The 17,899-nt window shown below is 44.8% G+C and overlaps 1 protein-coding gene across 1 annotated transcript in view; it reads right to left on the bottom strand.

The window, feature by feature from the left end:
- Positions 1-9,673: 9,673 nt before the first annotated feature.
- The window catches only part of cacng2a (calcium channel, voltage-dependent, gamma subunit 2a), a gene marked incomplete at its 5' end in the record, with an annotated part of 85,675 nt that continues 77,449 nt past the window's right edge, over positions 9,674-17,899 (bottom strand). Inside the window, 2 exons of the mRNA XM_080777060.1 lie at positions 9,674-10,289; positions 11,886-12,026. Of these exons, the coding sequence (XP_080633186.1) occupies positions 9,757-10,289; positions 11,886-12,026 (674 nt within the window). The 3' untranslated portion in view covers positions 9,674-9,756. The remainder of the gene's footprint in view (positions 10,290-11,885; positions 12,027-17,899) is intronic.

Genomic DNA, 17,899 nt, shown 5'->3' with positions numbered 1-17,899 from the left:
TTCTGCATACATTCAGGTGATCTCTCGATCTCTCACTTCTAGTATTGCATGTCTATAGACTATGAGCATAGCATGTACAGTATGTGAGCATTCTTGTGTGCATGTGGACAAGATTGTGTGTGTGTGTGTGTGTGTGTGTGTGTGTGTGTGTGTGTGTGTGTGTGTTCATTGTTTCAGATGGTGTATCCTGCAGACCAGTGTCCATCAGTCCTGAGGTAGCAGCTGTTGCTAGTGGGAATGGAGCCAGGTAAGCAGGGTGCATGCTGGGAAAGCAGAGCGGTGGGCCAAGCATTTGATTTGTGTGTGTGTGAGTGTGCTAGAGAGAGAAAGAGAGGAAGGAGGCAAATGTGCCTATAGTATACTGAATGAACGTGTGTTTGCTTTTGTATGTGAGCAGCAATGTGTGTGCAGATCCCCATGTGTTAGCCTGCATGAATGTGACCACACAGCAGTGTGTGCGCGTCGAGTGTGAGGAGTGTCCAGGTCTGGCAGTCTGGCAGAGAGTCAGTGCTGGGCTTCCCAGCTAAGTGAGGGAACTGACTGTGATGGCGTGTGGCACTCACTGGTGACTGATAGGGGGACAGACTGTCGGGGAGGAACACACACATTGATGGAGGCTTCAGTTGTAGCTACTAGCTACTGGGCCGGTGGTGACAAAGGGTTATCCAGGGTTGGTTCCAGCAAGAGAGGAATTTACTTATTTAGAAACTGATAAAATGTACTACCCTTTTGTGTAGTTTTATTTGATCTGGCTGAATAGTTTGCTGTCATGGCTTATATACCTAACTTTGTTTGTCTGATGGTGACACACACACACGCGCGCACGCGCGCGCACACAATTAGATCACACAACAAAGAAGTCCAGTTCCTCTGACTAGAATCAGATTAGAGTCGAGCACACTGTTTTGCTATTTTGGCTTGAATCGGGAGCAATTTCTGCAGGCAATAATGTGTAAAAAAGTGTATCTTGAGGCCTTGAAACCTAAAGTAGGCCCATACATTCTCCTGGTAGGCCTATATGACCATGCCGCTCAGCAAAATACCTTTTATGGAGCGACACGGTCGGTCGTACATTACAAGCAAGTGTAAATGAGCCCTTTAGTGTTTGCCTGAGCATGCCAGACTGCAGCCTCCTGCACCCCTGCACTGTGGCATCAGTATTCCAAGCCCGTTCATTCATGGACACAGCGTTCCTTGGGCTGACAGAGGGAGCCTGCATTCACTATCCCATCGCACCACCAGAGGGCAGAGCAGAGTGGGCCTTGTTCTTCACGCATCTCAGAGCAATTTGTGTTGTGTAGCGGCTACACTGTAGCCTACTTTACTTCTTTTATCCCCCCCCCCACACACACACACACACACACACACACACACACCCCTCCCCTTTTACTGCTTTCTATTCAGGGTTAGATTTTAAAGCTTATAATTATTTCATGAAATAATTACCACAGAGTTTGCAGTTTTCTTGAATTCATGTTTTTTTTCTCCTCTTCCGTTCCCTTCCATATGTATTGTATCTCCTCTGATGGTGATGTGATTTGTTGACTCATTTTTCCCTGGTGATATTCTCTCAGTGCATTGACTGTGCTTGTATAGCTCTGTAACTCTGCATGACCCAAAAATAACCTGGGGTCAGTGCTGTCAGCAACTCTGGTCAGCTGAGCACACCACACACACACGCACACACACTGCACGCGAGTGCGCTCGCGTCGCGTGCAGGGACATGCACACGTGCATGCTTGTGTAGAAACAGATTGTGTGTGTGTGTGTGTGTGTGTGTGTGTGTGCATGCATACATCTATATAAGTGTATACTATTTAAAAGCATTAAAGCATCTTTGTTTTCTACTTATTAGTCAGTTAGATATTAGTAACTCCTTTCCCCCCAGATTGGGTAGAGGGAGTGATCAGTGATGTAGTGGAATTTAGCCCTGTGAGCAGATACTTCATCATTGTCGCACTGTCGCTTTTCAAATCAGTAATTCTCGGCATACTACAAAGTATGAATTAGCCTCTTTTTTTTTAATCGTAAGTTGACTTTAACGGCAGAGACTTAAGGGGATGCGCCCGAGTCCCATGGGGGCAGTGCTCTGTCCTGGGATGCTGCAGGCTGGTATAAGTCAAAGAAAGGTCATTGTGGGTTTGATGTGGGGTTATGTAACCTTGCAGACACAAAGCCGTGCTAAGCAGTGAGTGTTGCTCTTAGTATTCCCAGCCAGGAGGGGACAGTATGTTCCTCGGGCCTCCTCTCCTCAAAGCCCCCCCCCCGCCCCATCCCACCCCTCCATGCATGCATGCACACACACAGTGCCACACACACAATCACATGCACACGCACACACAAACATACACATTATACATACCACCACCTCCTCCTCTCCTCCTCCACTCCCCTTGATCACAGCACTGCAGAGAGACATGCCGGGCACTTTGATCAACACACCAGGAATGAGAGAGACAGAGAAAGAGAGAGACGCTGGAGAACAGGGACATGCGGTGTGGTTAATCCATCCCATCTTTCTGCACATTTAATTCCAGGTATTGAGGAGAAAGAAGAAGGGACGAGAGAAAATAGGGGTGGACTGGACGCACGCACGTCACGTGCGCATGCATACATGGCATGCATGCATGCATGCACACACACACACACACACACACACACACACACACACACACACACACACACACACACACACACACACAATTAGAACGTGAGAAGAGATTTCCCCTGTCCCCATATCTCTCCTCTTTGTTTCATTTCACAAATGACACTGGGTACCCTGCAGCGACAGAGCGAATGGAAATCCAGCCTTGATGCAAACTGGGGCCCTGCTCTGCTCCGGCTGCAAACGGCGCTGTGCTGCAGCTTTCAGCCAAGCAAGCGATAGCATAGCACTGAGCTCCCCCCCCCCCCCCCCCCCCCTAACCCTCCGTGACGTCACCAAGGAGCATCCAACTCTGTTAGACGGCCAAGAAAAGTCTTGGACTTAACAAGGGCGCGTGCCTCGCTACAACTATATGGGCTCTAGCTGGCTTCCAGTCTCCTCTGTGAGGACAGGGTTTGAAGGCAGGGGAGTGTGGAGGAGGCCTGCTAGGACCAGGGCTCTCCATCTCACAGCTCAGTGGTTTTCAACCAGTGGTCCGGGGACCACCAGTGGCCCTTTGAGGGGGTTCCAGGTGGTCCCCAGCTAAATGATGGAGAGTTGGTATAACCAAATGTAATCAATAGTTAAAGATCTATACCAAATTATAGATCTTTAACTATTGAGAGCGTAAAATGAAACCAAATGGACCCTTATGGGTCCATTTGGTTTCATTTGACACTATCAAGAGTTAAGCTATTGTTAAAACATCTGCATTACTTAATTCACAAGAAGTCTAAACAATTACAGAATGTAGAAGAATTGTTATCTGTTGTCTCTCCTATGCTACCAACATCAATTTGGAAAGAATTGTGGACAACCTTATCCAACGACAACAAAATATTCTTTAGTTTCGGTTCTGAGAGGCTAAATGTCATCAAATGGTGGTCCGTGGCTCAAATACCAAATAAATAAATGGTCTTTGATGTGAAAAAGGTTGAAAACCACTGTCATACCCGTCTGCTCGATCGATCTGTCAGGTAGATAACTGCAACACAGCTAAATGTGACTTGCACGGTTGCACCACATCATTAGATCATAAGCACTGTTTTTTATACATCCAAATGGTAGATTTGCCTATTTCAAAGTAAACTATGACTGCATCATACTGTTGCAATGCATATAGTTCTTGGAATATCACTGATGGTGGACACTGGCAAAATAAATCTAAAATGCAATTGTTATGTCATGTCATGCAGACTATTGGCCCTATCTTTTGTACCTTACCCTTCTTTTCCATGTTTTTTTGTGTGGGATAGACAGTAGGCTGACAGGAGATGGGGGGGGGGGGGGGGGGGGGGTTGACATGCAATATAAAGGCCGTCGGGAACCCGCAGCACACTGCCAGACTGGATTACCAGCCGCAGCACAAGCTGCCTGGACCACTGAGCCACAGCCCAGGCCTGCGCCTTACCCTTTTATCACTAAACTTCTTTGCCATATTTTATTATCTCATCTACATCGACACGTTGTGAGCTTGTAGATTGGCTATTTGAACTATTTTTAAAATGTTTTTCAAAATAGTAAATAATGGCAAATAAGTTTAGGGATACGCAGGGCTTAACGTTCTCAGTCCCATGGGGACTGATTTCAGTCCTGAGGATTTCATATAGGGGTAATTTAATGAGATCCGTGCAGATTTATAGATTTATTGCGAACGCAGTGACCACTTACTATGAGACCTAGCAGATCATGTCTGTCTGTCTGTCTGTGTGTCACGCTTTTGTGCCCATATATGGAGCTGCTTTGGGGACTCCTTATATGGTTAGGGCTGAGTCATGGTGACATGAGTGTGATGGCGTGGTCCAACTTGTGCCCATATATGGAGCTGCTTTGGGGACTCCTTATATGGTTATGGCTGAGTTAAAAACTTAACTTAAATATGTACGAGCTGCGTTCGCTTCCCGCGTCTTACTGGTAGCTCTGATCCATAGCTCTAATGCATTTCATTTAGAGCTATGTTACTCTCAAGTTGCGCCGCTCGCATGAATGCAGACCAGCATCTCCTCTTTAGCGTAAATAAAAATAACGTTTTTGCTACTCACCAAAACAAAGGCAGGTTGTGTCATTAGAAAGCCCACTTTCCTTAGTGGACGCACTTTGAGCCGGTGAGCCCCCCACCACACGTATAAACTGTACTTTTTAGCCAAAAGGGGATTTTGTTTCCACCGGGAAAAAAATACTTTTAGTTACTCCACTGCGCCTTCTACCGAGAATTGCCTCATAGAGAATATTTTTCCTCTGGTGAAAAGAAATCCCTTTCTCAGAGTGCGTCCACTAAGGAAAGTAGGCTTTCTAATGACACAACCCGCCTTTGTTTTGGTGAGTAGCAAAAACTTAATTTTTATTTATGCTAAAGAGGAGAGGCTGGTCTCCATTCATGCGAGCGGCGGAAGTTGAGAGTAACATAGCTCTAAATGCAACGCATTAGATCTATGGATCAGAGCTAAGTTTTTCCTAAACTCTTCAGCCCGTGAAGCAAAACAGAAATTAGATATTCGCCCGGGACCCAAATTTGTGAAAATAGCAGATCTACAAACTTCATGTTGTGAGCTTGTAGGTCGGATATATACACTACTTCTTAAATATTTGTTCTAATTTATGATTATTTTTATATTTTTCTTCCATTTCAATACTGAAAAAAGACAGACTTTGTGATGGCACAGATACCGACTCTATACCATGTGCCAATAGGAGAGAAAGATGAGAACAGGGTGAGGAAAAACAAAAGTGCGGTGGGGGAAGGGACCGTTTTGTTTGTTAAATTGTGAGCCACTTGGGGATGGAGAATGACAGACTGTTTAAGAGAGGCAAATTAAGGGCAAATAAGGCAACTTTTATCTTTCCTTGTCAACCAGGCAAGATAAGACTGTAGGAATACAGCAGGGAAGATGGAACCAAGAGAGATAAACCAGGCATGTTCCATGCTAATACACATGAATTTGACATTCAGGTGGCTACACCGGGGACATATATTCCTTTATGGGAATACCAGCATCCCTAGAAATCGCTCCACAAATCTAGGCTTGTAAAATGGCCACTGCTTATAAATTCTGAATAAAGATGGCGATACATAAAAAATACATCATTTAGGGTGCTTTGTTGTAATTTATGGAGAACAGCTTGTGTCACTGAACTCCGATAACAGTGAACTGTGATATCAGCACTTTGGCTATCGGGAAGCTTTTTCACCTTGCACGTTTCATTTGCTAGACTCCTTCCCCAAACATGAACATGCATGAGCCACAAAAAGCTACAAAGCTCTCCTTTGCTTTGAATCACCTTTTATGCCCCACAATAATGGATAGAGCTATGGGCCTCTCTACTTCAACTCCCACTCAGCTCCACATGTACAGCTCAGTAGTACACACACTCTGTTGCGGTGGTCTGTGCATTATGTATATATACAGACCACTGCAACAGAGAATGAGTCGCCTTTGACTCGCAAATAGGTTCACTTTGTGTGTCTCAACAGAACATGGAACATTCATGCACACAAGAACATGGTCATGCACACGCACCCAAATGCATGCACATGCACACACACTCAAACACATGTGTCTCCCACACACTTCAGTATTCTAGGTTGTGAAATGCAATGCTTTTAGAGCGGTCGTGTAGAAAGGTGTTGGATCTACTCTCTTTACAGGAAAAGCCCCAGCTAAATGCTCCTGCATGGTGGCTGGTACTATTGCAAACCTGTATTCCTTTGTCATATATATATAGTAGGCCTACCATGTCCTAGAACAATTATTGTCTCTCTCTTAAATGCTGTCTGTCTCTGTCTTCAATGGCGTTTACCTTAGGGAGAAAAAACAACCGTAGTATAAAAGAACAATGGCATTCCATGAGAGCTATGCCTGCAGGTTCTTTAAAAGTAAAAACAAAACAAAAACAAAAAACATAATTTTGATGAAATGACTTGCAAGTAATCTTCCATCAGCATGCAGGATATTTTCAGAGAGCTTTGGCATGGCATATATTATAATAATATAACTCACTTCACTGGACATGACCAGCTTTCTTTCGTCATCTTCTCTTTTAAGTGATATGTTTGGTAAAACAAAAGCTTTTGTTCAGGTGTCTCACCCATAGACCTAGAAAGGTAGACGCCTCCTTCACCCCTGGGGCGTGTGTATCTCGAGAGGGGCAGCGGTTGCCTAAGGTTAGAGGAGCGCCCTTGTTGCCGAAAGGTTGCCGGTTCGATTCCCCGGACGGGCAGGAAAAATCTGGGTGGGTACAGTAAGTGATTGTCATCACTCACCCAACACCGCCCAATGAGGGCCGGCATCTATTTAAAAAAATATATATATCTATGGTCTCACTGCATCTCTCCAGCTCTTTAATGAACAGAAAATACATTTTCAGGTGTGTTGACAATTTGCCAATTTCAGTCAATCAGGAGGGAGTATCTATTCATCTGCTTCAATTTGATAGTTTTCCAGACCCTGTTGTCTGCTCACTTCTTTGTGCATCACTTCCTATGTACGTCATGTCCAATTTTGCTCGTTCATCCTGTATCCTGTATGAGCTCTCTCCACTGATTGGATGAAATTGGCTTTCCGACCTGAAAATGCATTTTCAGTTTACTGAAGAAGAGCTGGAGAGACAGTTACTGGACAAAACACTCAATAGCAATGATTATCAGAATACAGAGTTATTTAACACTTATTTGAACTATTCAGTGCACTGCATGGGCCATGCACGAGACAAGATGATGTAAAATAATAAATAAAAAAAACTACCCTACTAACTGTCATAACCCCCCCCCCCCCCACACACACACACACACACACTCTACACAGGTTGTTTGGGTAAAATGCCAAACTGCTGTGCTGACAAGGAAGTTAATATCTAAAGTTATTCTGCACTAAACATTTCATTCATAGACATGCTGCTGATGCATCACTGGAGAATCACACCCTATTTATTTAGCTATAGCTCACACCTAGTTGCAATGGATTGCAGAAAGGATCACATACTTCCTGGATAGTGTTGACTTAAGTGTCCATCGATACTCAACAAAACCAGGTTGTCTGCTCAAAGGAAGTCATTTCAGTACACTGAATACTAGACACATAGCAACATTTGCTTACAGTCAGAGACACCCATCATTTCCTGCCGATCTCTGTAAGGCTAGACAGGTGGTTCTCAACCTTTTCAGGCGGCGACACCCCAAAATACTAATATTTGAACAGGGGACCCCCCCAAAATAATTATATTTGAACTTCTGAACCCCCAAAATGCTCACATTTGAACTGCTGAACCCCAAAATAATCATATTTGAGCTGACAAGAAATTGGAGACATTTTGTTTGACTTGGTTCCACAGATAAATATTGTGAAAATAGACCTAAAAGCCCACAAAGCGTCACTGCAAGGCTTTGGTCCCCACACACAGGTTGAGAACCAGTGTGCTAGACATGGGCATCTCTTTACCTTTGACAAGCACAAGGGTGTTTAAGTGTATGCCAGAGAAATGCCGCAAAACAGGGTAATTTGTTCCCCCTAGGGTTTGTATTTTATTCATCAGGAGTTGATGCATCCAAGTATAGGATCCTTCGGTTTTGGCACCTTTAAAGATTTCATTTTCAATTTGAACAACACATAAAAAAAAAATCAAAAGAAACAAAGAAATGACTAAGGCTGTGTGAATTTTTAAAAATAAAGTAGATACATACATACATATATATATATATATTCATATATTTATAAATAAATTAACCAAACCGTTTTAAAAAAGCAGTTTTGTTCAATGTAGATTGTTTGGTTTGTCCCATAAAATAAACAAGATAAAATGAACTATAAAATAAAGGGAGAAAAAAAAATCACATGAAAACATTAATACTTTAGCATTTTTTCCCCCATATAATCGTTATCCTTTAAAACTTAAGTTTCTCAAGAGCAGATTTGCTGAAATTTAATAGCATGCATTTAATTTCTGAAATTGTGAGTCACTTAGCTTCTCGTGTACTATTTCTTATTTAACTTTGTTGCTTGCCCTTTTTTTGGGCAAGTTGTTGTTTTGTTTGTTCGTCGTCCTCTTCTTTTCCCTCCCCTCTCCTCCTTCCTTTTATTTGTAGAAGTCGTGTTTTGGAGTCTTGTCCTTGTGAACTCCATGATGACCCCTTTTGGTTCTTTCTGTTGAGGGGTTCAACTCTTCCGTAAACGATACCCCCCCCCCCCCACCCCGAAAAAAGAAAGCGAACAAGGGACTGAGAAAAAGACGAGAAGGTTCTATTAAAAGAATATATATTTTTCTAACCGTCGACTGCTTTTGCGTCTGTCTCTGCATGGTGGCATCGGTAGGTGTGTGTGGTGGACCTACCATACGTTGTCTTGTTCTCAACCTTAAAGCGAACAGATACTAAAAGAGTCTTTTCTCATGTTACCAACAGCACTTGGTTTCGTTTTTTTTTTCTCTTTTCTTTTTTTTTTGCTTCAGTAAAGTCTGTATCTCTTGATTATTAACGTAATAATTTGTTTATAAAAGTAATACATATATATAGTACCTTTTTGTTAGAGTTTACAGATTGGGCTAATTCTTACTGAATCCCAAGCTGCAACGATTCACAGTTTTAATGCAAAATAAATAAAAAATAAATAAACCAATGAATAAATGTCTACAAATAAAAAAACTTTGAGCGGTTGGCTAGGAGAGTGGGCGCTTGATCTGTTGCTCCAACAGAACTGCAGGGCCAACTGTTAAACCAATAACTAAATGTTATGAAATAATGAAAACATCTTTATTTCACAAATGCCTCTCCCTTCCCTTTTCGGTGCAGCCCCAAACCTCATAAACGACCCTGTGCAAATAAAAAATAAATAAATACAAATAAAACCACTTTCACTCTCTGTACAATCTGACCCATTCTCACTTTTTCTGCCATTCACTCAAAGGAACACGGCGGACATTGTTGAATCTCTCTCTCAACAATGGGAATGGAAAAGTCATGCAGCTGAACAAAAATAAACCCTGATGTCTATAAACATGGAACGCCGTCGTCCACTCTTTTGGGTGCACGTATACAGGGGGTCCCCCTGTGGGCTCTCCCCTCTGGCTGGGCGGGTCCCTCATATGGGCGCTGTGTGGTGGGGTGGCTGTATGGGTGTCCCTCATACAGGCGTGGTGCGGCGGTTGGCTGTGTTGGTGTGGGCGGAGTCTTTCAGGTCTTTCGGGATGCAGTTGTGGACTTGCAGGAAGTTGTGGTCCCGCTCCGAGTTGTAGGTGTTGGTGGGCGTGACGGAGGACTTGAGGGTGTCCCGCGGCAGCGTGTACATGGAGATCTCCGTGGACGGCAGCGCGAAGCCCTTGAGGCCCACCGGCGAGGCGTCGCGGGAGTGCGACGGGTCCGTGGAGCGGGAGGAGGAGCGTGAGCGGCGCCGGTATCGGTAGCGATAGCTGGGAATTCGCGTTATGGCCGAGCTCTGGAGATAGTCGGCCGCGTGCGCGCCCACTCGGAGCTGCCGGTGGCGGTCGATGAACATGTGCACGGCCAGGACGCCCACCATCTCGGCCATGATGAAGGAGAGCGCTCCGAAGTAGAAGGACCAGCCGTAGGAGTAGCTGTTCTTCTTGGAGTCACTCTTGGAGGGGTCCCCCGCGTTGGCTGATATGTACACTATGATCCCGATGATGTTGCTCAAGCCTGGGGAATGGTGGAGGCAGAGACAGAGGTGGGGGTCATAATGAGTAATGGATTCACAGAGATGAGAGATGGAGGGAAAGGATGGGAGAATATAAGAGATGATTAGCAATGATTAACAACCTCCGACCTGGTGTCCCTATTTTAGGCATTATCATTATAGAGGGTATGCGCGTAACATCATCATACCCCGGAAGTTATGCAGGAACGCTTACTGGGTGGCAAAAAACGACTTTCCGACATACATCCAAACAGAAAAGTCCTATCTGATTGCATTAAACAACGTTAAACTCACTTTCCCAAATCACTATCCCACTCGATTTGCCCCATACTTCCTCTATAGCTGTTTTTTTTTCTCCATTGTTTTGTTTCATCAAATAACAGCAGATGTACAAGCTCACAATGCATTGTGATGCGATGTGTTGAGAGCTTGTATAGTTCTGTTATGAAAATGAAAATAAAGCATTTTTGAAGATGAACATTTGAAGAAGGGCTTAAGTGGTTAAAAGTGCATTCGTGAACACACTGACCTCAGAATATACATGTTCTCTATATGCAGTGTCAGGCCAAATATCTTTTAGATAACTGACTCATGCCAGAATATAACGCATTGGACACTGCGTAACACTCTGTCCAACTGTCTGTCTGTCTGACTGTCTGACTCAGTGGTTTTCAACCCTTCATATCAAGGCTCATTATTTATTCTGCATTTGAGCCACGGATGTCCACATGTCTTGTCCATGCTGTATTATTGATGTTGGTACCATAGGAGAGATAACAGGCTAAGGCTAATGTTAATCAAAATAACAATTCTTCTACATTCTCCAATTGTGTAGACTTCTTGTAAACTAACTTGAGTAATGCAGATGTTTAACAATAATGTAACTCTTGAGAGTGTATAACATTTGTTTTCATTTTACACTCTTAAGAGTTAAACATCGATCTATAAGGGTGCATTTGGCTACCAACTCTCCATCATTTATCTGGGGACCCCCTGGAACCCCCTCCAACGACCACTGGGGGTCCCCATACCGCTGCTTGAGAACCACTGGTCTGACTGATCGCCTCCGCTGCTCTTACGTGAAGAGAGGCCGGATTGAGGCCTCGACGTGGATCGTCTGGGACCGCAAACGGAATGATTCACACACACACACAGGGGTCACGTTCCACGGTGGAGACGATCACGCATTCACATACATTATCATACAACGTATAGTGACTGTTCAGTTTTTATAGTCATATACGCAGAGAAAAGAGTGTGACATGGTATATCCGGGAAGACGGATCACTGGGAAAGTATGTCAGGGACATCATATTTTTAGAGATGAATTTCCCAATGGGTAACTTTTTAGCCCAGCAACAGGATGAAGAGAAGAGATGTAAAGGAACGAAGGGAGAATGGAACAAGTGCACTGTATGAGCCACAGGCAGTGTGTCTTGAAATCACGTAATGGCAACTAAAGTAAAAACAAAGTCTACTATACTCTTGGTCCTTCTCTATAGTTGTGAGCTGATATTGTGAGCTGATAATTGTTGCGATACAGATGTCCGGAGCTGAGCTCCCATCTCTCTCTCTCTCTCTGTGGGCAATCGACTCACCTGAAGACACAAAGAAGATCCCTGCACTGAGGATGATGTTGTGGCGCGACTTGTAGAACTCGCTGGCAGCTATACACAGACCTCCCATGAAGAGCAGGATGACACTGAGGATGGGGAAGATGCTGGAGGCTCGCACCGCACCTGAGAACAACAAATTAGACCGATGATGACCAGCTGGATGGCCAGATGACCATGTCATTTTCGTTTCCGTTAATTATTCGTTTCGTTTGCAGCAATGGGAATGAAATGGGCGAGCTTAATTTTTTATTGATGTGTACCTCTACACGTCATCACGCAGTACGTTGTGTATAAAAATACACAAGAATGAAAAATGTCCCATTTCACTACACCTTTAAACCAAGCCCCCAGAAGGGCTTGCCAAGGACTTGAACCCTTGTGGAATGTCACTGTGGGCTCGCCCTGACATGCACCCTCCCAGAGGTAGGTGGAGCTCTCTGACCCGTGGCAGGTTGATTGAGGGGCGCCTACTCAATCAGGCTGATATGACGACTGCTGTGTCTGTCTAAACAAGCAATGCACATGTGTTCAGAGCAGCAAAACTAAGGCCAACCTGCTCGGTCAAAGGCTCATTCACCTGGGAGAGGAACAGCACTGTTCTCGGTAAGATATTCATTGTTACTGAATATATTCTAATTAGTGTTGTCTCATTCTGTAGACTGTATAGGCAACCTCTGGAGACTCAGAATATGGAGTGAAAGGACTGTCTGTTGTGAAATGCCCCATTGGGGAAGAAGATTTACGTTTTCTTTGCATTACTCCCCCACCCTGCTTTTGTTCATTTCCCTTTAATACATTTAAGCCTATCTGCCTACTTGGTTGACCGGAGTCCCTCAGGGCTCTTTACTCTTTTTGTTTACGCTCCACATTAAAATAGCAGATCTACAAGCTCAGACCGTGTTGCGTTGTGACGCGTTGTCAGCATTTAGATCTGCTATTTTCTGTGAAAGCTTTACTCAGAATATGCGACCGCATGTATAGGTGGTTAAACACTCAAGGACTTTTCCGTGAGAGTACTTCCTATAATCAACACTCCATCAAGACTGTGAAAGACTCCATCAACACTGTATGAGTGTGTATAGCTGTTATCCAACCTTACGCAATCACCCCCTCTGTCGGGACTAGTCCCAGGGGATGGCAATTGCCACCCACTAGCATTCACATTTAACTGCAAATTCAGTTATTTTGTGCATAGTTTCTCTCTGAACCTCCTGAATATCCTTTTTCTTTTTGTTGATATTCTTTTGAGCTTTTCTGCCTTTTTATTTCTGTATTTAGTACAGTATATATAGGGACAGGAATACGGGGAGCAAATATCAGCGGTCTTGGGAATCGAACCCACAACCCACTGTCTGGCTGCATTAAAGCCTATATACGGTCATGTGCGCCTTAATCATGTAGTCATCAACTTCCCCCCCTGAGCATTCTTTACAGATTCATCCGATTTTCATCGTATGCACCTCAATTCATCTACATGAGACCTGACACGTCATAGACTTGGGTTTTCTTGTCTTGCAACCACATTATTTACTAGCCACTTTCCACCTACTTTGGGGGCATTATAGGCGAAATGGCACGTTTTTCAAAAACGTTTTATTAAGAAAAGAAATTGTGAAAATAGATTAGCTTGCAGATGGGCTATGGACTCATTTCACGTTGTAACGTTCTTGTCACCTTAGATTTCCCTGAAATGACTCTCTCTCTCTTTCTCTCTCTCTCTCTCTCTCTCTTTCTCTCTCTCTCTCTCTCTCTCTCTCTCTCTCCGTCTCCCCCTCTCTCTCTTTTTCTCACACACACTCTTCAGCAGCCCACTTTGTCCCTAGACTGGATAGGCAAGTTGTCTGCATTGTGTGGTGTCATGTAAAAGGCTGTTAACACAGGTGCTATGGGGGCTTTGGCATGTGTATTAGCAGGGCTGCAGTGCAGGGGGATGCAGCTTTGTGTCCTTGAAACAAACTGATGTCCTTGCAGCTAATTATCATGAAGCAAGATGTGGAAGGTGTGGGGGGGGGGGGAATGATGTTATTGATGAAGGCTAATGGGGTTTCTCTTCCATCCTATAATGCTGACATGGTCCCCTGTGTAGAACGGACCAAGGCTTATGCTTATAGGGAGTTCTGCTGTGGTTCCAGGACGGGTTGACTTTTTAAATTCATATATATATTACTGCTACAGTTTGTATAGTCTTAAAACCCAGAAGTGAGTTCTTGATGGCTTTCCTAGACAGATTTCGGATGCTTTCTTACCATGCAGGTCTTTTCAATTTCTGCAGAAAACAAGTCGTTAATGTTGATATCAGAAACGTTTTGTTCTGTATACAAACAGACATGTTGTCGTTTATTACTTGTATTGCAAAAGATTGTTGTGCCATTTGGGGGTGGCGGACGGTGCAGGGGAGAGGTTCCTGCCCACCACGGTGGACAGACACTGGGGTTGAGTGCCACCGTGGTGCCTCCAAAGAACACGACTGGCTGTGTTTGCAGTTGAGAAGGCTAGCCTGCAGCGAGGTCGATCTCTGTCGCTGCACTAGTGACTCCTACAAGTTGGCTGGGGTGTCTGTTCAGCTGCGGGAGTCATGTTCCTCCTTCCTGGTTTGAAACGGCTAACGATCTGCTGGTGACTTCATGTACTGTACTGTATATCGGAGGAGACTACATATCACTAGTTCTCAACCTTTTTTTCCTTACATCTGACAAAGCTGAAGTGCACGCACGCACACACATGCATGATCACACACACGGCCACCCACACGGCCACACACACGCACACGCACTCTTTTGCTACAGGACCCACTGCCGTCGCAAGCAGCTGATGCTATTCAATTAACGCAGGGCTATATAGTATATAGAAACTAGAAACCAGTGTAAAGACGAAAGTATTCCAAAGTGTCTTTGGGTTTTCTTTTTGTAGGTCACCTCCGCCCGTCCTGCCAGTCAGCTCTCTCCCACTCGCGCTCCTTCAGCCCCCCTCTCCCCTGATTAACATGGACACGCTTAAACTTTCATCAGGCTGGTTAAAATTTCACCACCATCCCTCCACCACGCAGCAGAGCTGCCGCCTCAGCACTTTCCTCCCCGTAGCTTTTCCTTCAAAGTGCTGACACGTCGGGCCGGCCCGGGCATCTTGTGCACTGAACCCTTGTGCGCCTTCACCTCCGCGGGGACCAGGAGCTCCTGGCGACCCATCTGCCTCACTACCTATAAACCCCCCCCCCCCCCACACACACACACACACGCCACTTTCCCCCTCCTCCTCCTCCTCGCCCCAACGCACCACCACAGCTCTGTGGGAAACACCACCCTGGGCCTGAGAGACAGCAGCCAACAGCTGCAGTGGGAGAAAGAGGGGGGGGGGGCGGAGAGAGAGAGAGGGAGAGGTAGGTAGAGAGAGAGAGAGAGAGAGAGAGCCAAGTGATGGCCGCGGCTGGCTGGCCTGCTCATCACTCACCCTCCGCTAGGCTTTCAACAGTAACTACAGGAAGGACGGTGACAGATGAGGCCTACCATCGCGCTGCTTTCTTTGTGCAGTATTCATCGCTGCTGCTCTCACATCGGCATGAGCATGGTTTAATTAGTGCCTGCTACAAGCCGTGCTGAAATAGCCATCTGGAAAGAAGAGGTATAATATAGGCTAGGAGGTACATGAGATCGGGTTGCTTTTGTCCAAGCTGTTTTTGTTTGTTTTTACTAGTTTTAGTTTTTTGAGGGGCGCTATCCCCTCCTGTGTCCAGCTCTTAGTGTGCGTCTAGCCGTCTACACACTTGTCCTACACAAACATTAAATTCCCATTGACAATGAATGGAGAATTTTACGTACGTCATAGTGTACGTTTTACGGCGTCATAGTGAAATTACGTCAAATTTTACGTCATAGTGTAAACACATAAATTGCGTAGCACAAACATTGAAGACGAAGGTGAGGACGCAAATTGTGATTGGCCGGAATGAGATGATGTACGTCATGATAAGAGCACCCCTCACTTCACACGGGTGTGATTTATTTCATTATCATTATTAAATAAAAATAATAATTGTCCTCTGCATTTCACCCATCCTTAACACAGCAGTGGGCTGTCACCTATAGCGACCATCTGGGAGCAAATGGGTGTTCAGTGTCTTGCTCCATTACCTTGGCGTCAACATCAGACTTGACTAATAAATATAATATTATGTATAATATATGTATAGTATAATATAATGTAACGGTGTCTTTACAGGACTGCAGTTGGTTCAGAACACTGCTGCTGAACTCCTTCCTTATTCACACCAAGAAAGTGGAGCATATCAATCCTTACACTGGCTCCCTGTGTGTCAAATCATTGATTTCAAAATACTACTGTTGGTCTGTAAAAGCTTTAAATGGCTTAGGGCCAAAATACTTGTCTGATCTTGTATGATATCATGCAGCTGAGCCATCCAGACCTCTCGGGTCATCTGGGAAAGGCCTTCTTTCTATCCCTCTAAATGTGGGGAAGCGGCATTCTGTTTTTATGCACCGCACATATCTGGAAGAAACTCCCAGAAAACTGCCGGGTCTGCTGCCACTCTTATTTCCTTTAAAACGCAACTAAAGACCATGCTGCCTTTGATTGAGTTATGTTTCTTGTTTGAGTGGTGCGACCACTCCAAGGAACAGCAATGTCCGTGTTGTTCACCTATGTATGTGTTGAGTATGACTATGACTACCAGCAGGGGCGCTGTTGTGCCAGAAACAGAGAGAGAGAGAGTATTAGTGCTGCACTGTTGCCTTTTAATGAGAGAGAGAGGAGGGGGTGATTTTTCTTTTCTGTAGGCTGAAACGATTTTTACTTATTTTGTTTCATGCATAATAATGTCATTCTATAATTATGTTCCCCTTGCTACTGTCTTGCCTTGCCTGCCTCGCCTCAAGGACACCTTGACATGAAACCAGAAGGAGCTGAAGCTCGAACTGGGGACTTTCCGGTTCCCAGATGGCTGCTATATACTTCCAGAGCCACTGCGTTTAGTTCTTAGTTGAACGTCTTTGTGGTCATATAATGACAAAGCATTCATCATAGGTTCTGAACTCTGTGTACATGGTACAAACGTGTAAATGGTGGTCGGGTCATCCACTTGACAGAGATGTGTAGCTGAGCTCATTCCCATATGCATCAATCCTTTTGTCACCATGATCATTTCTTTTAAAGGCTAATTTATTTTTAGCCTTTTACTGTCGACCGGGGCAATTTCTTTCTGTTTAAAAATAAGTAATTTTCGACGGCGACACTTGTCAAAAAGGGTCCCTGCGTTCAGTCATCCTCCAGACAGCTACAGAGATTGAGCCTCGCTCTGTGTGATTACCTTAATTTCCTTATTCTTCTGCTTCCATTCTTCTTTCACCCGTCTGTGTCCATCTGCTGTCTTTAACACCCTTTCTCATCCCACAAGCCTCCTCCTCACTCCACCACTATACCTCTCCTCTCTCGCTCCCTCTCTTAACTGACACTCGGTCTGGGCACAAGACAATTTGTGAGATAAAGTGCCGTCTGCCCTTGCACTTCCCACTACCCCCCCCCCCCCCCACCCCCCTCCCCTCCCCATCTTCTTTATCTGTTCCCGTTCTCCGTCCTCCTTGTCTCCTGTGCGTAGTCGACCAGAGAGAATTGTGGCGTTTAGGGTTACAGGTGGAGGTGATTAAATATTAAGCTGTCCTGAGAGTTGACCCTGGTCCTCTGTCCCCTTACAAACACGTCAGACCCTCCTTCATTCCCTCATCTCTCCAGCCAACCCGCTGCCTCTCTCTCTCCCCCCCCTCCCCTACAGCCAGTTAACCCTGGGGGTATTGACGTGGGCAGTCACAGCACATTACCTGGGAGAGGACATTGGAACTCCTTCCCATCCATCAGCATCATTTTGCACAGAGAAAGGGCGGGATAAAGGGGCCAGCCAAACGTATTGATTGTTGACACCGAGGGTGTTTTAATAGCGCAGGATCTCAAGGTGATGGCAAAGTTGAGAAATCCAAAAAAAATGATCT

The sequence above is a fragment of the Protomyctophum bolini genome (assembly GCF_963924005.1).
Source record: "Protomyctophum bolini genome assembly, chromosome: 11".
NCBI classification, from domain to species: Eukaryota; Metazoa; Chordata; class Actinopteri; order Myctophiformes; family Myctophidae; genus Protomyctophum; species Protomyctophum bolini.
Note: the sequence above shows the minus strand (reverse complement) of the source record. Positions and strands in the feature narration are given on the sequence as shown.